This window comes from Anomalospiza imberbis, unplaced genomic scaffold, assembly GCF_031753505.1.
Source record: "Anomalospiza imberbis isolate Cuckoo-Finch-1a 21T00152 unplaced genomic scaffold, ASM3175350v1 scaffold_1150, whole genome shotgun sequence".
Classification (NCBI taxonomy): Eukaryota; Metazoa; Chordata; class Aves; order Passeriformes; family Viduidae; genus Anomalospiza; species Anomalospiza imberbis.
In genome coordinates, this window is record NW_027099542.1 from 4,936 (window position 1) to 23,770 (window position 18,835).

The window sequence follows — 18,835 nt, forward strand, 5'->3', positions numbered from 1 at the left end:
CTGGGATTTTGTGTTTTTTCCCCCGCAGCTCCCTGGGGCCGCCGGGGCTGGAAGCGTTTAATGGAATTCAATGGGATTTTTTGAATTTAATGGGATTTAATGGGAATTCAATGGGATTTTTTGGGATTTTATGGGAATTCAATGGGATTTTTGGGATTTAATGGGATTTTTTTGGGATTTTTTTGGGATTTTTTGGGATTTAATGAGATTCTTTGGGATTAGGGCAGATTTTTTTTGGAATTTAATGGGATTTAATGGAATTCAATGGGATTTTTTGGATTTTATGGGATTTTTTGTGATTTTATGGGATTTTTTTGGATTTTATGGGATTTCGGTCAGATTTTTCAGCAATTTCCTGGGATTTTGTGTTTTTTTCCCCGCAGCTCCCTGGGGCCGCCGGGGCTGGAAGCGTTTAATGGAATTCAATGGGATTTTTTGGGATTTTGTGGGATTTAGGACAGATTTTTCAGCAATTTCCTGGGATTTAATGGGAATTCAATGGAATTTTTTAGCAATTTCTTGGGATTTAAGGGGAATTCAATGGGATTTTTTGTGATTCAATGGGATTTTATGGGATTTTTTGGGATTTTTTGGGAATTTTTGGGATTTAATGGGATTTTGTGGGATTTTTTGGGATTTTTTGGGATTTTTTGGGAATTTTTGGGATGGATTTTTCAGCAATTTCCTGGGATTTTGTGTTTTTCCCCCGCAGCTCCCTGGGGCCGCCGGGGCTGGAAGCGTTTAATGGAATTCAATGGGATTTTTTTGGGATTCAATGGGATTTTTTTGGGATTCAATGGGATTTTATGGGATTTTTTTTGATTTTTTGGGATTTTGTGGGATTTGGGGCAGGTTTTTTCTGAATTTAATGGGATTTAATGGGAATTCAATGGGATTTTTTGGGATTTTTTGGGATTTTATGGGTTTTTTTTGTGATTTAATGGGATTTTTTTGGGATTTTATGGGATTTAGGACAGATTTTTCAGCAATTTCCTGGGATTTTGTGTTTTTTCCCCCGCAGCTCCCTGGGGCCGCCGGGGCTGGAAGCGTTTTGGGGCCGAGGTGCGGGGGCCGCTGCTGGTGCTGCGGCGGGAGCCCCCCGAGGGCCCCGAGGAGATTTTGGGGCTCCCCCACGCCCTGGCCCAGCCCCACCCCAAATACAGCAAGAGGCCGCACGTGTTCCTGCTGCGCACCGCGGACCGGCGGCAGTTCCTGTGCCAGGCTCAGTAAGGAACGACCCCCCAAAAAAAGAAAAAACACTAAAAAAAGCAAACAAACAAAAAAAAACCTAAAAAACCAAAAAAAAACCCAAAAAAAACCACAAAAAAATCCCAAAAAAACAAAAAAAAAACCCAAAAAAACCCCCGAAAAAAAGCAAAAACAAAAAAAAAACCCAAAAAACACAAAAAAAAAAACCCCAAAAAAAACAAAAAAAAACCCAAAAAAACAAAAAAATTTTCCCAAAAACCCCAAAATAACCCCCCAACAACCCCAAAAAACCCCCAAAAAAAACACCAAAAACCAAAAAAAACCCCCAACCCCCCCAAAAAAATCCCAAAAAACCCCCAAAAAACCCGGAAAAAAGCCCAAAAAACCCAAAAAAAACCACAAAAAAACCCAAAAAAACAAAAAAAATCCCAAAAAAACCAAAAAAAACCCCAAAAAAACCCTAAAAAACCCCCCAAAAAAACCAAAAACAAGAAAAAAACCCAAAAAAACCCCAAAAAAGCCCCCAAAAAAAACGAAAAAAAGCCCAAAAAAACCCAAAAAAACCCCCAAAAAAACCCCCAAAAAAACCAAAAAACTCCGCCCCAAAATAAAATAACATCCCAAAAAAATCCAAAAAAACTCCCCAAAAAACCCCAAAAAACCCCAAAAAACCCCAAAAAACCCAAAAAAACCCCAAAAAAACCCCCCAAAAAACCCCACAAAAAAAACCCAAAAAACAAAAAAAACCCTAAAAAAACAAACCCCTCCCCCCAAAAAAAAAACAAAAAAAAACCCCCAAAAAAATCCACCAAAAAACTCACATAAAAACACCCAAAAAAACCCCAAAAGAAACCCCAAAAACCAAAAAAAACACAAAAAAATCCCAAAAACCAAAAAAACCCAAAAAACCCCCAAAAAAACCCCAAAAAACCCCCCCAAAAAAATCCACAAAAAAACCCCAAAAAAACCCCCAAAAAACCCCCAACAAACAAAAAAAAAAACCCTAAAAAAACAAACCCCTCCCCCCAAAAAAACCCCAAAAAAACCCCAAAAAACCCCAAAAAAATCCACAAAAAACTCACATAAAAACACCCAAAAAACCCCCAAAAAAACCCCCCAAAACCCCCCCAAAAAACCCCAAAAACCAAAAAAAAAACAAAAAAATCCCAAAAACCAAAAAACCCCCCAAAAAACCCCAAAACCAACCCAAAAAAACCCACAAAAAAACCCTAAAAAACCCCAAAAAAACACCCAAAAAGACCCCAAAAAAACCCACAAAAAAACCCACAAAAAAAACCCAAAAAAACCCAAAAAACCCCAAAAAAACCCCAAAAAACCCCCCAAAAAACCCCCCAAAAAACCCCAAAAAAAACCCCAAAAAACCCCCCAAAAAACCCAAAAAAAACCCCAAAAAAACCCCAAAAAAACCCAAAAAAACCCCCCAAAAAACCCTAAAAAACCCCAAAAAAACCCCAAAAAAACCCACAAAAAAACCCAAAAAAACCCCAAAAAAAACCCCAAAAAAACCCCAAAAAACCCTAAAAAACCCCAAAAAGAAACACCCAAAAAAACCCCAAAAAAACCCCAAAAAAACCCACAAAAAAAACCCACAAAAAAACCCCAAAAAACCCTAAAAAACCCCAAAAAACCCCCCAAAAAAACCCAAAAAAAACCCTAAAAAACCCCAAAAAAACCACCCAAAAAAACCCCACAAAACCCCAAAAAACCCCAAAAAACCCAAAAAACAAAAAAAAACCAACCCAAAACCCCCCCGCAAAAAAAATCCCAAAAACCCTAAAAAAAAATCCTACAAGTGGAAAATTTGGGGTTTGGGGTTTTGGGGTTTGGGTTTTTGAGGTTTGGGGTTTGGGGTTTTGGGGTTTGGGTTTTTGGGGTTTGGAGTTTGGGGTTTTGGGGTTTGGGGTTTGGGGTTTTGGGGTTTGGGGTTTTGGGTTTGGGGTTTTGGGATTTGGGGTTTGGGGTTTGGGTTTTTGGGGTTCAGGGTTTGGGATTTGGAATTTGGGGTTTCGGGTTTGGGGTTTTGGGGTTTGGGGTTCAGAGTTTGGGGTTTGGGGTTTGGGGTTTGGGGTTTGGGGTTTGGGGTTCAGGGTTTGGGGTTTGGGGTTTGGGATTTGGGGTTTTGGGGTTTTGGGATTTGGGGTTTTGGGGTTTGGGGTTCAGAGTTTGGGGTTTGGGGTTTGGGGTTTGGGGTTTGGGGTTTGGGGTTTAGGGTTTGGGGTTTTGGGGTTTGGGGGTTTTGGGCTTTTGGGGTTCAGGGTTTGGGGTTTTGGGGTTTGGGCTTTTGGGGTTTTGAGGGTTTGGGGTTTGGGGTGGAATTTGGGGTTTTGGGATGGATTTGGGGTTTGGGGTTTGGGTTTTTGAGGTTTGGGGTTTGGGGTTTTGGGGTTTTGGGGTTTGGGGTTTGGCGTTTTGGGGTTCTGGGGTTTTGAGGTTTTGGGGTTTGGGGTTGGGGATTTGGGGTTTTGGGGTTTGGGGTTTGGGGTTTGGGGTTTTGAGGTTTGGGGTTTTGGTGTTTGGGGTTTTGGTGTTTGGGGTTTTGGTGTTTGGGGTTTTGGGGTTTGGGGGTTTTGGGGTTTTGGGGTTCAGGGTTTGGGGTTTTGGGGTTTGGGCTTTTGGGGTTTTGGGGTTTGGGGTTTGGGGTGGAATTTGGGGTTTTGGGATGGATTTGGGGTTTGGGGTTTGGGTTTTTGGGGTTTGGGGTTTTGGGGTTTTGGGGTTTGGGGTTTTGGGGTTTGGGGGTTTTGGGGTTTTGGGGTTCAGGGTTTGGGGTTTTGGGGTTTGGGCTTTTGGGGTTTTGAGGGTTTGGTGTTTGGGGTTTGGGGTGGAATTTGGGGTTTTGGGATGGATTTGGGGTTTGGGGTTTGGGTTTTTGGGGTTTGGGGTTTTTGGGGTTCAGGATTTGGGATTTGGGGTTTTGGGGTTTGGGGTTTGGAATTTGGGGTTTGGGGTTTTGGGGTTCAGGGTTTGGGTTTGGTGTTTTGGGGTTTGGGGTTTTGGGATTTGGGGTTTTGGGATTTGGGGTTTGGGGTTTTGGGTTTTGGGGTTTGGGGTTTGGAATTTGGGGTTTGGGGTTTGGGGTTTGGGGTTTTGGGATTTGGGGTTTTGGGATTTGGGGTTTGGGGTTTTGGTGTTTTGGGGTTTGAGGTTTTGGGGTTTGGGGTTTGGAATTTGGGGGTGGGGTTTTGGTGGAATTTGGGGTTTTGGGATGGATTTGGGGTTTGGGGTTTGGGTTTTTGGGGTTTGGGGTTTTGGGGTTTTGGGGTTTGGTGTTTGGTGTTTGGGGTTTTGGGGTTTGGAATTTGGGGTTTTGGGGATTTGGGGTTTTGGGGTTTTGGGATTGGGGTTTGAGGTTTTGGGTTTTGGGATGGATTTGGGGTTTGGGGTTTTGGGGTTTGGTGTTTTGGGGTTTGGTTTTTGGGTTTTGGGGTTCAGGTTTGGGATCTTGGCGTTTTGGGGTCGCTCAGGGCTCTTTGGGGTTTTCCACTATTCGTTCTGTTTGGGGTTTCTGCAGTCATTGCGGTATTTGGGGTTTTTCTGCACCCTTTGGGGTTTTTGCCGTACTGGTGGGCGTGGCGTCGCGGTGACGTCGCGGTGACGTCGCGGTGACGTCGCGGTGACATCACGGCGACGTCACAGGAGCGCGGCTGAGCTCTCCCTGTGGGTGTTCGGGATCAACGTGGCCGCGGCGCTGTCGTCGTCGCCGCCGTTCCCCGCGGCCGTCGGCTCCCGGCGCCGCTTCGTCCGCCCCATCCTGCCCTCGGCGCCGAGCCGCTGCCCGCCGGTGAGACCCCAAAAACCACCCCAAAAACCCCAAAAACCGCCCCAAAAACAGCCCCAAAAACCACCCCAAAAACCGCCCCAAAAACTGCCCCAAACCCACCCCAAAAACTGCCCCAAAAACCCCAAAAACCGCCCCAAAAACCCCAAAAACCACCCCAAAAACCGCCCCAAAAACCGCCCCAAAAACCGCCCCAAATACCCCAAAAACCGCCCCAAAAACCGCCCCAAAAACCACTCCAAAAACCGCCCCAAAAATCCCAAAACCGCCCCAAAAACCACTCCAAAAACCACCCCAAAAACCGCCCCAAAAACCCCAAAAACCACCCCAAAAACCGCCCCAAAAACCGCCCCAAAAACCGCCCCAAATACCCCAAAAACCGCCCCAAAAACCGCCCCAAAAACCACTCCAAAAACCGCCCCAAAAACCCCCAAAAAATCGCCCAAAAACCGCCCCAAAGCCTCCAAAAAAAAAGCCCCAAAAACCACCCCAAGAACCTCCCCAAATACCCCAAAAACCACCCCAAAAACCACCCCGAAAACCGCCCCAAAAATCCCAAAACCACCCCAAAAACCACCCCAAAAACCACCCCAAAAACCGCCCCAAAAACCCCAAAAACCACCCCAAAAACCCCAAAAAAAATTGCCCCAAAAACCCCAAAAAAAACGCCCCAAAAACCCCCAAAAACGCCCCAAAAACCCCAAAAAAATCGCCCCAAAAACCGCCCCAAAAACTCCAAAAAAACCGCCCCACGAACATCCCCAAAACCCCCAAAAACCACCCCAAATACCACCCCAAAAACCCCCAAAATCACCCTAAAAACCGCCCCAAAAACCCAAAAAAAATCGCCCCAAAAATCTCCCCAAAAACCCAAAAAAAATCGCCCCAAAAATCTCCCCAAAAACCCCAAAAATCACCCCAAAAGCCGCCCCAAAAACCCCAAAAACCGTCCCAAAACCCCAAAAGAACTGCCCCAAAAACCCCAAAAACCACCCCGAAAACTGCCCCAAAAACCACTCCAAAAACCGCCCCAAAACCACCCCAAAAACCGCCCCAAAAACCCCAAAAACCACCCTAAAAACCCCCAAAAAATCGCCCCAAAAACCGCCCCAAAAACCCCCAAAAATCGCCCCAAAAACCGCCCCAAAAACCACCCCAAAAACCCCAAAAACCACCCCAAAAACCCCCAAAAAAATTGCCCCAAAAACCCCCAAAAAACCGCCCCAAAAATCGCCCCAAAAACCCCAAAAACGCCCCAAAAACCCCAAAAAAATCGCCCCAAAAACCGCCCCAAAAACTCCAAAAAAACCGCCCCAAGAACCTCCCCAAAACCCCCAAAAACCACCCCAAATACCACCCCAAACCCACCCCAAAAATCACCCTAAAAACCACCCCAAAAACCCAAAAAAAAATCGCCCCAAAAATCTCCCCAAAAACCCCAAAAATCGCCCCAAAAATTGCCCCAAAAACCCCCAAAAAATCACCCCAAAAACCGCCCCAAAAACCCCAAAAACTGTCCCAAAACCCCAAAAAAACTGCCCCAAAAACCCCCAAAACCGCCCCAAAAAGCACCCTAAAAACCACCCCAAAATCCACCCCAAAAACCCCAAAAACCCCAAAAACCGCCCCAAAAACCACCCTAAAAACCACCCCAAAATCTACCCCAAAAACCCCAAAAAATCCAAAAAACCAAAAAAAAAACCCCAAAATCCCCAAAAAACCCAAATCTGGGCTGTGCCACCCCGATGCCACCGCAGTGTCCCCAACGTCCCCAATGATGTCCCCAATGATGTCCCCAATGTCCCCAGTGATGTCCCCAATGTCCCCAATGATGTCCCCAATGTCCCCAATGATGTCCCCAATGATGTCCCCAATGTCCCCAATGTCCCCAATGTCTCCAGTGATGTCCCCAATGTCCCCAATGATGTCCCCAATGATGTCCCCAGTGTCCCCAATGTCCCCAATGATGTCCCCAATGTCCCCCAATGATGTCCCCAATGTCCCGAATGTCCCCAGTGATGTCCCCAGCATCCCCAGTGATGTCCCCAACATCCCCAATGGTGTCCCCAATGTCCCCAATGATGTCCCCAATGATGTCCCCAATGTCCCCAACATCCCCAGTGATGTCCCCAATGATGTCCCCAATGATGACCCCAACGTCCCCAGTGATGTCCTCAACGTCCCCAATGATGTCCCCAATGTCCCCAGTGATGTCCCCAATGATGTCCCCAATGGTGTCCCCAATGTCCCCAACGTCCCCAGTGATGTCCCCAACGTCCCCAATGATGTCCCCAATGTCCCCAGTGATGTCCCCAATGATATCCCCAATGATGTCCCCAGTGATGTCCCCAGTGATGTCCCCAGTGATGTCCCCAGTGATGTCCCCAATGATGTCCCCAGTGATGTCCCCAATGATGTCCCCAGTGATGTCCCCAATGGTGTCCCCAGGAGCAGCAGCTGTGCCAGCTGCGCCGCTGGCTGGGGACGGTGACAATGTCCCCAGTGATGTCCCCAATGATGTCCCCAATGATGTCCCCAATGGTGTCCCCAGGAGCAGCAGCTGTGCCAGCTGCGCCGCTGGCTGGGGACGGTGACGTGCCAGCTCCTGGAGCACCAGCGGCTCCTGCCCGAGGGACGGGCACGGGAGCAGGAGGAGCAGCGGGCGCACGGGGACTTCCTGGTGGAGGAGGTGACAGCGGGGACAGCGAGGGGACAGCGGGGACAGTGGGGGGGGTGGGGACAGTGGGGACGTTGGGGACGTTGGGGACACTGAGGACACTGAGGGCAGTGAGACACTGGGGACATTGGGCAGATGGGGACAGTGGGGACAGTGGGGACACGGGGACTTCCTGGTGGAGGAGGTGACAGTGGGGACAGCGAGGGGACAGCGGGGGAGTTGGGGACATTGGGGACATCAGGGACATCGGGGACATTGGGGTGACTTTGGGGACATTGGGGACATTGGGGACATTGGGGACATTGGGGCGACATTGGGGACATTGGGGCGACATTGGGGACCTTGGGGACACTGGGGGGTTGGGGACATTGGGGACATTGGGGACATTGGGGACACTGGGGGGTTGGGGACATTGGGGACATTGGGGACACTGGGGACATTGGGGACACTGGGGACATTGGGGACATTGGGGACACTGGGGACATTGGGGACATTGGGGACACTGGGGGGTTGGGGACATTGGGGACATTGGGGACACTGGGGACACTGGGGGGTTGGGGACATTGGGGACATTGGGGACATTGGGGACACTGGGGACATTGGGGACATTGGGGACATTGGGGCGACATTGGGGACATTGGGGTGACATTGGGGACATTGGGGACACTGGGGGGTTGGGGACATTGGGGACATTGGGGGGTTGGGGACATTGGGGACCTTGGGGACATTGGGGACATTGGGGTGACATTGGGGACATTGGGGACACTGGGGGGTTGGGGACATTGGGGACACTGGGGACATTGGGGACATTGGGGACACTGGGGTGACATTGGGGACATTGGGGACATTGGGGGGTTGGGGACATTGGGGACATTGGGGTGACATTGGGGACATTGGGGACACTGGGGGGTTGGGGACATTGGGGACATTGGGGACATTGGGGACACTGGGGACATTGGGGTGACATTGGGGACACTGGGGACATTGGGGGGTTGGGGACATTGGGGACAATGGAGACATTGGGGTGACATTGGGGACATTGGGGACACTGGGGACACCATGGTGACAGTGTGGCCAGTGGGGCCATTTGGGGACGTTGGGGACACTGGGGACAATGGGGACGTTGGGGACACTGTGACACCAGGGGGTGACACAATGACTGGGGCGGGGAGGGTGACCCCGGTGCCACCACGGTGCCACCACGGTGACACTGAGGTGCCACTGACATGCCACCACGGTGCCATTGAAGTGACACTGAGGTGACCCAGGGAGGTGACACTGAGGTGCCACCCTGGTGCCACCATGGTGACACTGAGGTGCCATTGAGGTGACACTGGGAGGTGACACTGAGGTGCCACCTTGATGCCACCACAGTGCCATTGAGGTGACTCAGGTGTGACAGGGGAGGTGACACTGGGAGGTGACACCGAGGCGACATGGTGGGGGGCGACACGATGCCACCACGGTGCCACCACGGTGCCAATGAGGTGACCCAGGGAGGTGACACTGAGGTGCCACCTTGATGCCACCACGGTGCCATCGAGGTGACTCGGGTGTGACAGGGGAGGTGACACTGAGGCGACAGAGGGGGGGTGACACGATGCCACCATGGTGCCACCACGGTGCCAATGAGGTGACCCAGGGAGGTGACACTGAGGTGCCACCTTGATGCCACCACGGTGCCATCGAGGTGACTCGGGTGTGACAGGGGAGGTGACACTGGGAGGTGACACCAAGGCAACATGGTGGGGGTGACACAATGCCCCCACAGTGCCACCATGGTGCCACCACGGTGCCATTGAGGTGACCCAGGGAGGTGACACTGAGGTGCCACCTTGATGCCACCACAGTGCCACTGAGGTGCCATTGAGGTGACCCAGGGAGGTGACACTGAGGTGCCACCTTGATGCCACCACGGTGCCATCGAGGTGACTCGGGTGTGACAAGGGAGGTGACACTGGGAGGTGACACCGAGGCGACATGGTGGGGGGCGACACGATGCCACCACGGTGCCACCACGGTGCCATTGAGGTGTCCCAGGGAGGTGACACTGAGGTGCCACCTTGATGCCACCACAGTGCCACCATGGTGCCATTGAGGTGACCCAGGGAGGTGACACTGAGGTGCCACCTTGATGCCACCACGGTGACACTGAGGTGCCATTGAGGTGACCCAGGGAGGTGACACTGAGGTGCCACCTTGACGCCACCACGGTGCCACCGAGGTGCCACTGAGGTGACCCAGGGAGGTGACACTGAGGTGCCACCATGGTGCCACCACAGTGCCATCGAGGTGCCATTGAGGTGACCCAGGGAGGTGACACTGAGGTGCCACCTTGATGCCACCACAGTGCCACCATGGTGCCATTGAGGTGACCCAGGGAGGTGACACTGAGGTGCCACCTTGATGCCACCACAGTGCCATCACGGTGCCATTGAGGTGTCCCAGGGAGGTGACACTGAGGTGCCACCTTGATGCCACCACGGTGCCACCACAGTGCCATCGAGGTGACCCAGGGAGGTGACACTGAGGTGCCACCTTGACGCCACCACGGTGACACTGAGGTGCCATTGAGGTGACCCAGGGAGGTGACACTGAGGTGCCACCCTGGTGCCACCACGGTGCCATTGAGGTGACCCAGGGAGATGACAGGGGAGGTGACACTGGGAGGTGACACCAAGGCGTCATGGTGGGGGGTGACATGATGCCACCACGGCGCCACCACGGTGCCATTGAGGTGACCTGGGCGGGTGACACTGAGGTGCCACCTTGATGCCACCACAGTGCCATCACGGTGCCATTGAGGTGTCCCAGGGAGGTGACACTGAGGTGCCACCTTGATGCCACCACGGTGACACTGAGGTGCCATTGAGGTGACCCAGGGAGGTGACACTGAGGTGCCACCTTGACGCCACCACGGTGACACTGAGGTGCCATGGAGGTGACCCAGGGAGGTGACACTGAGGCGACGGAGGGGGGGTGACACGATGCCACCACGGTGCCATTGAGGTGACCCAGGGAGGTGCCACCTAGGTGCCACCACGGTGCCATCGAGGTGACCCAGGGAGGTGACTTGGGTGTGACAGGGGAGGTGACACCGGGAGGTGACACCAAGGCGACATGGTGGGGGTGACACAATGCCACCACAGTGCCACCACGGTGCCACCACGGTGCCATTGAGGTGTCCCAGGGAGGTGACACTGAGGTGCCACCTTGATGCCACCACAGTGCCACTGAGGTGCCATTGAGGTGACCCAGGGAGGTGACACTGAGGTGCCACCTTGATGCCACAAAGATGCCATCGAGGTGACTCGGGTGTGACAGGGGAGGTGACACTGGGAGGTGACACCAAGTCGACATGGTGGGGGGTGACACAATGCCACCATGGTGCCACTTTGATGCCACCACGGTGCCATTGAGGTGTCCCAGGGAGGTGACACTGAGGTGCCACCTTGATGCCACCACGGTGCCATCGAGGTGACTCGGGTGTGACAGGGGAGGTGACACTGGGAGGTGACACCGAGGCGACAGAGGGGGGTGACACGATGCCACCACGGTGCCACCACAGTGCCATCGAGGTGACCCAGGGAGGTGACACTGAGGTGCCACCTTGATGCCACCACAGTGACACTGAGGTGCCATTGAGGTGACCCAGGGAGGTGACACTGAGGTGCCACCTTGATGCCACCACGGTGCCACCACAGTGCCATCGAGGTGACCCAGGGAGCTGACACTGAGGTGCCACCTTGACGCCACCACAGTGACACTGAGGTGCCATTGAGGTGACCCAGGGAGGTGACACTGAGGTGCCACCCTGGTGCCACCACGGCGCCATTGAGGTGACCCAGGGAGGTGACAGGGGAGGTGACACTGGGAGGTGACACCAAGGCGACATGGTGGGGGGTGACACGATGCCACCACGGCGCCACCACGGTGCCATCGAGGTGACCTGGGCGGGTGACGCGGTGCCATTGGGAGGTGCCCCTGAGGTGACCCAAGGGGGTGACATGGTGCCACCCTGGTGCCACCGCGGTGACGTCGCCGATGTCCCCGCAGCGCCGCCGCTGCCTCACCTACGTGCAGGCCCTGTCGTCGTGGCTGTGCGGCGACGGCGGCGGCGACGGTGACGGCGGCGGTGACGGTGACGGTGGCGGCGACGGTGACGGTGACCTCCCGGCCCTCGGGGACACCGGGGAGCTCGGGGACATGGCGGGGGGTCCCCGTGTCCCCCTTGGGGACACCCCGGAGTGTCCCCCTGTCCCCGCGCCGCTCACCAAGTGCCACTCGAGCCCCTCGCTGGCACCGGAGCCACCCCCGGGCCGCGTGCGGCGCCACATCTCGGAGCGCAGGGCCACGCGCGTCACTGTCCCCAAACGCCACCGGGACCCGCTGTGACACCATGGGAGTGTCACCAGTGTCCCCAGTGTCCCCAAGTGTCCCCAAGTGTCCCTGCCACATCTCGGAGCGCAGGGCCACGCGCGTCACGGTCCCCAAACGCCACCGGGACCACCTGTGACTGTCCCCAAACGCCACCGGGACTGGCTGTGACTGTCCCCAAATGCCACCAGGTCCGGCTGTGACACCATGGGACTGTCCCCAAGTGTCCCCAAGTGTCCCCAGGTGTCCCCAAGTGTCACCGCCACATCTCGGAGCGCAGGGCCACGCGCGTCACGGTCCCCAAACGCCACCGGGACCACCTGTGACTGTCCCCAAATGCCACCGGGACCCGCTGTGACTGTCCCCAAACGCCACCGGGACCGCCTGTGACTGTCCCCAAATGTCCCCAAGTGTCCCCAAATGTCCCCAAGTGTCCCCAAGTGTCCCCAAATGTCCCCAAGTGTCCCCAAGTGTCCCCAAATGTCACCGCCACATCTCGGAGCGCAGGGCCACGCATGTCATGGTCCCCAAACGCCACCGGGACCCGCTGTGACTGTCCCCAATTGTCCCCAAGTGTCCCCAAGTGTCCCCAGGTGTCCCCAAATGTCCCCAAGTGTCCCCAAGTGTCCCTGCCACATCTTGGAGCGCAGGGCCACGCGTGTCACTGTCCCCAAACGCCACCGGGACCACCTGTGACTGTCCCCAAATGCCACCGGGACCGCCTGTCACTGTCCCCAAGTGTCCCCAAGTGTCCCCAAATGTCCCCAAGTGTCCCCAAGTGTCCCCAGGTGTCCCCAAGTGTCCCCAAATGTCCCCAAGTGTCCCTGCCACATCTCGGAGTGCAGGGCCACGCGCGTCACTGTCCCCAAACGCCACCGGGACCCGCTGTGACACCATGGGAGTGTCACCAGTGTCACCAGTGACCCCAAATGTCCCCAAATGTCCCCAAGTGTCACTGCCACATCTCGGAGCGCAGGGCCACGCGCGTCACGGTCCCCAAACGCCACCGGGACCCGCTCTGACTGTCCCCAAGTGTCCCCAAGTGTCCCCAAGTGTCACCAGGACTGTCCCCAAGTGTCCCCGCCACATCTCGGAGCGCAGGGCCACGCGCGTCACTGTCCCCAAACACCACCAGGACCCGCTGTGACTGTCCCCAAACGCCACCGGGACCGGCTGTGACTGTCCCCAAGTGTCCCCAAATGTCCCCAAGTGTCCCCAAGTGTCACTGGGACAGGCTGTGACTGTCCCCAAGTGTCCCCAAGTGTCCCCAAGTGTCCCCAGGTGTCCCCAAGTGTCCCCAAATGTCCCCAGGTGTCACTGCCACATCTCAGAGCGCAGGGCCACGCGCGTCACTGTCCCCAAACGCCACCGGGACCACCTGTGACTGTCCCCAAGTGTCCCCAAATGTCCCCAAGTGTCCCCAAGTGTCCCCGCCACATCTCGGAGCGCAGGGCCACGCGCGTCACTGTCCCCAAGTGCCACCGGGACCGGCTGGGACACCCCAGGATTGTCCCCAAGTGCCACCAGGAATGGCTGTCACTGTCCCCAAGTGCCACCGGGAATGGCTGTCACTGTCCCCAAGTGCCACCGGGAATGGCTGTCACTGTCCCCAGTGCCACCAGGAATGGCTGTCACTGTCCCCAGTGCCACCGGGAATGGCTGTCACTGTCCCCAGTGCCACCGGGAATGGCTGTCACTGTCCCCAAGTGCCACCAGGAATGGCTGTCACTGTCCCCAGTGTCACCAGGAATGGCTGTCACTGTCCCCAAGTGCCACCAGGAATGGCTGTCACTGTCCCCAGTGTCACCAGGAATGGCTGTCACTGTCCCCAAGTGCCACCAGGAATGGCTGTCACTGTCCCCAGTGTCACCAGGAATGGCTGTCACTGTCCCCAAGTGCCACCGGGACCGGCTGGGACACCCCAGGATTGTCCCCAGTGCCACCAGGAATGGCTGTCACTGTCCCCAGTGCCACCAGGAATGGCTGTCACTGTCCCCAAGTGTCACCAGGAATGGCTGTCACTGTCCCCAAGTGCCACCAGGAATGGCTGTCACTGTCCCCAGTGTCACCAGGAATGGCTGTCACTGTCCCCAAGTGCCACCAGGAATGGCTGTCACTGTCCCCAAGTGCCACTGGGACCGGCTGGGACACCCCAGGATTGTCCCCAGTGCCACCAGGAATGGCTGGGACACCCCAGGATTGTCCCCAAGTGCCACCAGGACCGGCTGGGACACCCCAGGATTGTCCCCAAGTGCCACCAGGACCGGCTGGGACGCCCCTGTGGGGACCCTGCCACAGGGACACCCCGAAGTGCCACCTCAAGGACAGGGACAATCCCAATGTCCCCCCTCAGTGTCCCCACCCCAATGTCCCCTGTGATGTCCCCGATGTCCCCAAATGTCCCCAATGTCCCTGTGATGTCCCCAAATGTCCCCAAGGATGTCCCAAATGTCCCCCGTGATGTCCCCAATGATGTCCCCAAATGTTCCCAGTGATGTCCCCAATGTCCCCAAATGTCCCCTGTGATATCCCCAATGTCCCCAATGATGTCCCCAGTGTCCCCAATGTCCCCAGTGATGTCCCCAAATGTCCCCAGTGTCCCCAATGTCCCCTGTGATGTCCCCAATGATGTTCCCAATGATGTCCCCAAATGTCCCCAATGTCCCTGTGATGTCCCCAGTGTCCCCAATGATGTCCCCAATGTCCCCTGTGATGTCCCCAGTGTCCCCAATGATGTCCCCAATGTCCCCAATGATGTCCCCAGTGTCCCCAATGATGTCCCCGATGTCCCCAGTGATGTCCCCAATGTCCCAAATGATGTCCCAAATGTCCCCAATGTCCCCAATGGTGTCCCCAATGTCCCCAATGTCCCCAATGATGTCCCCAATGTCCCCAATGTCCCCTGTGATGTCCCCAATGTCCCAAATGATGTCCCAAATGTCCCCAATGTCCCCAATGGTGTCCCCAATGTCCCCAATGTCCCCAATGATGTCCCCAATGTCCCCAATGATGTCCTCAATGATGTCCCCAATGATGTCCCCAAATGTCCCCAGTGTCCCCAATGTCCCCAATGATATCCCCAATGTCCCCTTCCCCAAATGTCCCCAATGTCCCAATGCTGTCCCCAATGTCCCCGATGTCCCCAATGATGTCCTCAATGATGTCCCCAAATGTCCCCAATGTCCTCAGTGATGTCCCCAACGTCCCTGTGCTGTCCCCAATGTCCCCAATGATGTCCCCAATGTCCCCTGTGATGTCCCCAGTGTCCCCTTCCCCAAATGTCCCCAATGTCCCCAATGTCCCCAACCCCCAAGTGTCCCCAATGTCCCCAATGATGTCCCCCAATGATGTCCCCAATGATGTCCCCAATGTCCCTGTGATGTCCCCAGTGTCCCCAATGATGTCCCCAATGTCCCCAATGTCCCCAGTGATGTCCCCAATGTCCCCTGTGATGTCCCCAGTGATGTCCCCAATGATGTCCTCAATGTCCCCAATGTCCCCAAAGGTGTCCCCAGTGTCCCCAGTGATGTCCCCAATGTCCCCAGTGATGTCCCCAATGTCCCCAATGATGTCCCCAATGATATCCCCAATGTCCCCAGTGATGTCCCCAATGATGTCCCCAGTGATGTCCCCAGTGATGTCCACAATGTCCCCTGTGCTGTCCCAAATGTCCCCAATGATGTCCCCAATGTCCCCTGTGATGTCCCCAATGTCCCCAAATGTCCCCTGTGATGTCCCCAGTGTCCCCAATGTCCCCAATGATGTCCCAAATGTCCCCAGTGTCCCCAAATGTCCCCAATGATGTCCCCAATGTCCCCAGTGCTGTCCCCAATGTCCCCTGTGATGTCCCCAATGATGTCCCCAAATGTCCCCTGTGATGTCCCCAGTGTCCCCAATGTCCCCAATGTCCCCAATGTCCCCAGTGATGTCCCCAATGATGTCCCAAATGTACCCTGTGATGTCCCTAATGTCCCCTGTGATGTCCCCAACGTCCCAGTGATGTCCCCTGTGATGTCCCCAATGTCCCCAATGTCCCCAAATGTCCCCTGTGATGTCCCCAGTGTCCCCTCCCCCCCCCGGTACGAGGTTTTTTTTTTTTGGGGGTTCTGCTCTGAGCCCCCCCGGGATTGGGAACATCTCAGGGAAATCCCAAAAATCCCATTCCCAAAAATCCCGCAAAGTCCCAAAATTCCCTAAATTCCCATTCCCCGAAAATCCCCAAATTCTCTAAATTATCGTTCCAAAAATTCCCCAAAAATCCCCCCAAGAATTAAAAAAAAAATCCCCAAAAAATCCCAAAATCCCATTCCCAAAAATCCCAATCCCCAAAATCCCAAAAATCCCATTCCCAAAAAATCTCAGTCCCAAAAAAATCCCAAAAATCCCATTCCCAAAAATCCCCAAATCCCAAAAATCCCATTCCCAAAATCCCAAAAATCCCCAAATCCCAAAAATCCCGTTCCAAAAATCCCAAAATCCCCAAAAAATCCCAATCCCCCAAATCCCAAAAATCCCAATCCCACGAGAATTTTGGGTAGAATTCTGGAGCAAATTTGGGAATTCTGGGGGGAATTTGGGAATTCTGGGGGGAATTTTGGGGCAATTTTGGGAATTCTGGGGGAATTTTGGGGGATTTTGGGAATTCTGGGGAAATTTTGGGGCAATTTTGGGAATTTTGGGGCAATTTGGGATGCCCTCGCTGTGGTTGTGCAATAAAGGTTCAGAAATCCGGGATTTTGGAGAATTTGGGGAATTTTGGGATGGGGGAGGGAGGAACTTGGGGAAGAGAGAGAGAAACCCCGAGGGTGTGGAGCCCCAAAATCCCAAAAAAAACCCAGAAAATTCGGGTTTTTTTACAGCCCCAAATCCCAAAAATTCCAGCCCCAAAAAATTCCAACCCCAAATCTGGGAATTCCGACCCCAATCCCAAAAATTCCAGCCCCAATCCCAAAAATTCCAACTCAAAATCTGGAAATTTCGACCCAAAAATCCCAAAATCCCAACCCCAAAAATTCCAACCCAAAATCTGGGAATTCCGACCCTAATCCCAAAAATTCCAACCCTAATCCCAAAAATTCTGACCGAAAATCTGGGAATTCTGACCCCAAATCCCAAAAATTCCAACCCCAATCTGGGATTTAGGACCCCAAGTCCCAAAAATTCCGACCCCAAAAATTCCTGCCCTAATCCCAAAAATTCCAACCCAAAATTTGGGAATTCCGACCCCAAAATCTGGGAATTCTGACCCCAAATCCCAAAAATTCCGACCCCAAAAATTCCAACCCCAAATCTGGGAATTCCGACCCCAAAATCCGGGAATTCTGACCCCAAATCCCAAAAATCCCAACCCCAAAAATTCCAACCCCAAATCTGCGAATTCCGACCCTAATCCCAAAAATCCCAACCCCAATCCAAAAATTCCAACTCAAAATCTGGGAATTCCGACCCCAAATCCCAAAAATCCCAACACCAAAAATTCCAACCCCAAATCTGGGAATTCCAACTCTAATCCCAAAATTTCCAACCCCAAATCTGGGAATTCCAACTCTAATCCCAAAATTTCCAACCCCAAATCTGGGAATTCCGACTCTAATCCAAAATTTCCAACCCCAATCCCAAAAATTCAACAAAAATCTGGGAATTTCGACCCCCAAATCTGGGAATTCTGACCCCAAATCCCAAAAATCCCAACCCCAAAAATTCCAACCCCAAATCTGGGAATTCCGACCCTAATCCCAAAAATTCCAACCCCAATCCCAAAAATTCTGACCCAAAATCTGGGAATTCCGACCCCAAAATCTGGGAATTCTGACCCCAAATCCCAAAAATTCCAACACCAAAAATTCCAACCCCAAATCTGGGAATTCCGACTCTAATCCCAAAAATTCCAACCCCATCCCAAAAATTCCAACCCCAAATCTGGGAATTCTCACCCCAAATCCCAAAAATTCCAGCCCCAAAAATTCCAACCCCAAATCTGGGAATTCCGACCAGAATCCCAAAAATTCCAACCCCAAATCTGGAAATTTCGACCCAAAAATCCCAAAAATCCCAACCCCAAAAATTCCAACCCCAAATCTGGGAATTCCGACTCTAATCCCAAAAATTCCAACCCTAATCCCAAAAATTCTGACCCTAATCCCAAAAATTCTGACCGAAAATCTGGGAATTCCAACCCTAATCCCAAAAATTCCAACCCCAATCCCAAAATTCTGACCCCAAAAATTTCAACCCCAATCCCAAAAATTCCAACAAAAATCTAAAATTCCAACAAAAATCTGGGAATTTCGACCCCCAAATCTGGGAATTCTGACCCCCAAATTTGGGAATTCCAACCCAATCCCAAAAACCCCAACCCCAATCCCAAAAATTCCGACCCCAAATCTGGGAATTTCGATCCCAAAATCTGGGAATTCTGACCCCAAATCCCAAAAATCCCAACCCCAAAAATTCCAACCCAAAATCTGGGAATTCTGACCCCAAAAATTCCAACCCCAATCCCAAAAATTCCAACCCAAAATTTGGGAATTCCAACCCCAAATCCGGGAATACCGACTCCAATCCCAAAAATTCCAACCCCAAAAGTTCCAACCCCAATCCCAAAAATTCTGACACAAAATCTGGGAATTTCGACCCCAAAATCCGGGAATTCTGACCCCAAATCCCAAAAATCCCGACCCCAAAAATTCCAACCCCAAATCTGGGAATTCTGACCCCAATCCCAAAAATCCCAACCCCAAAAATTCCAACCCCAAATCTGGGAATTCCGACCC

At 53.1% G+C, this 18,835-nt stretch overlaps 1 protein-coding gene across 1 annotated transcript; it reads left to right on the top strand.

Annotated features, from left to right (window-relative positions):
• Window positions 1-972: 972 nt before the first annotated feature.
• Window positions 973-12,101, top strand: LOC137465863 (PH and SEC7 domain-containing protein 4-like; the record flags this gene model as incomplete). The annotated part of the gene is made up of 4 exons (XM_068177867.1): window positions 973-1,226; window positions 4,867-5,011; window positions 7,560-7,697; window positions 11,742-12,101. Coding segments are annotated over 4 exons (876 nt in total), but the record flags the coding sequence as incomplete, so codon positions are not given.
• Window positions 12,102-18,835: the final 6,734 nt, after the last annotated feature.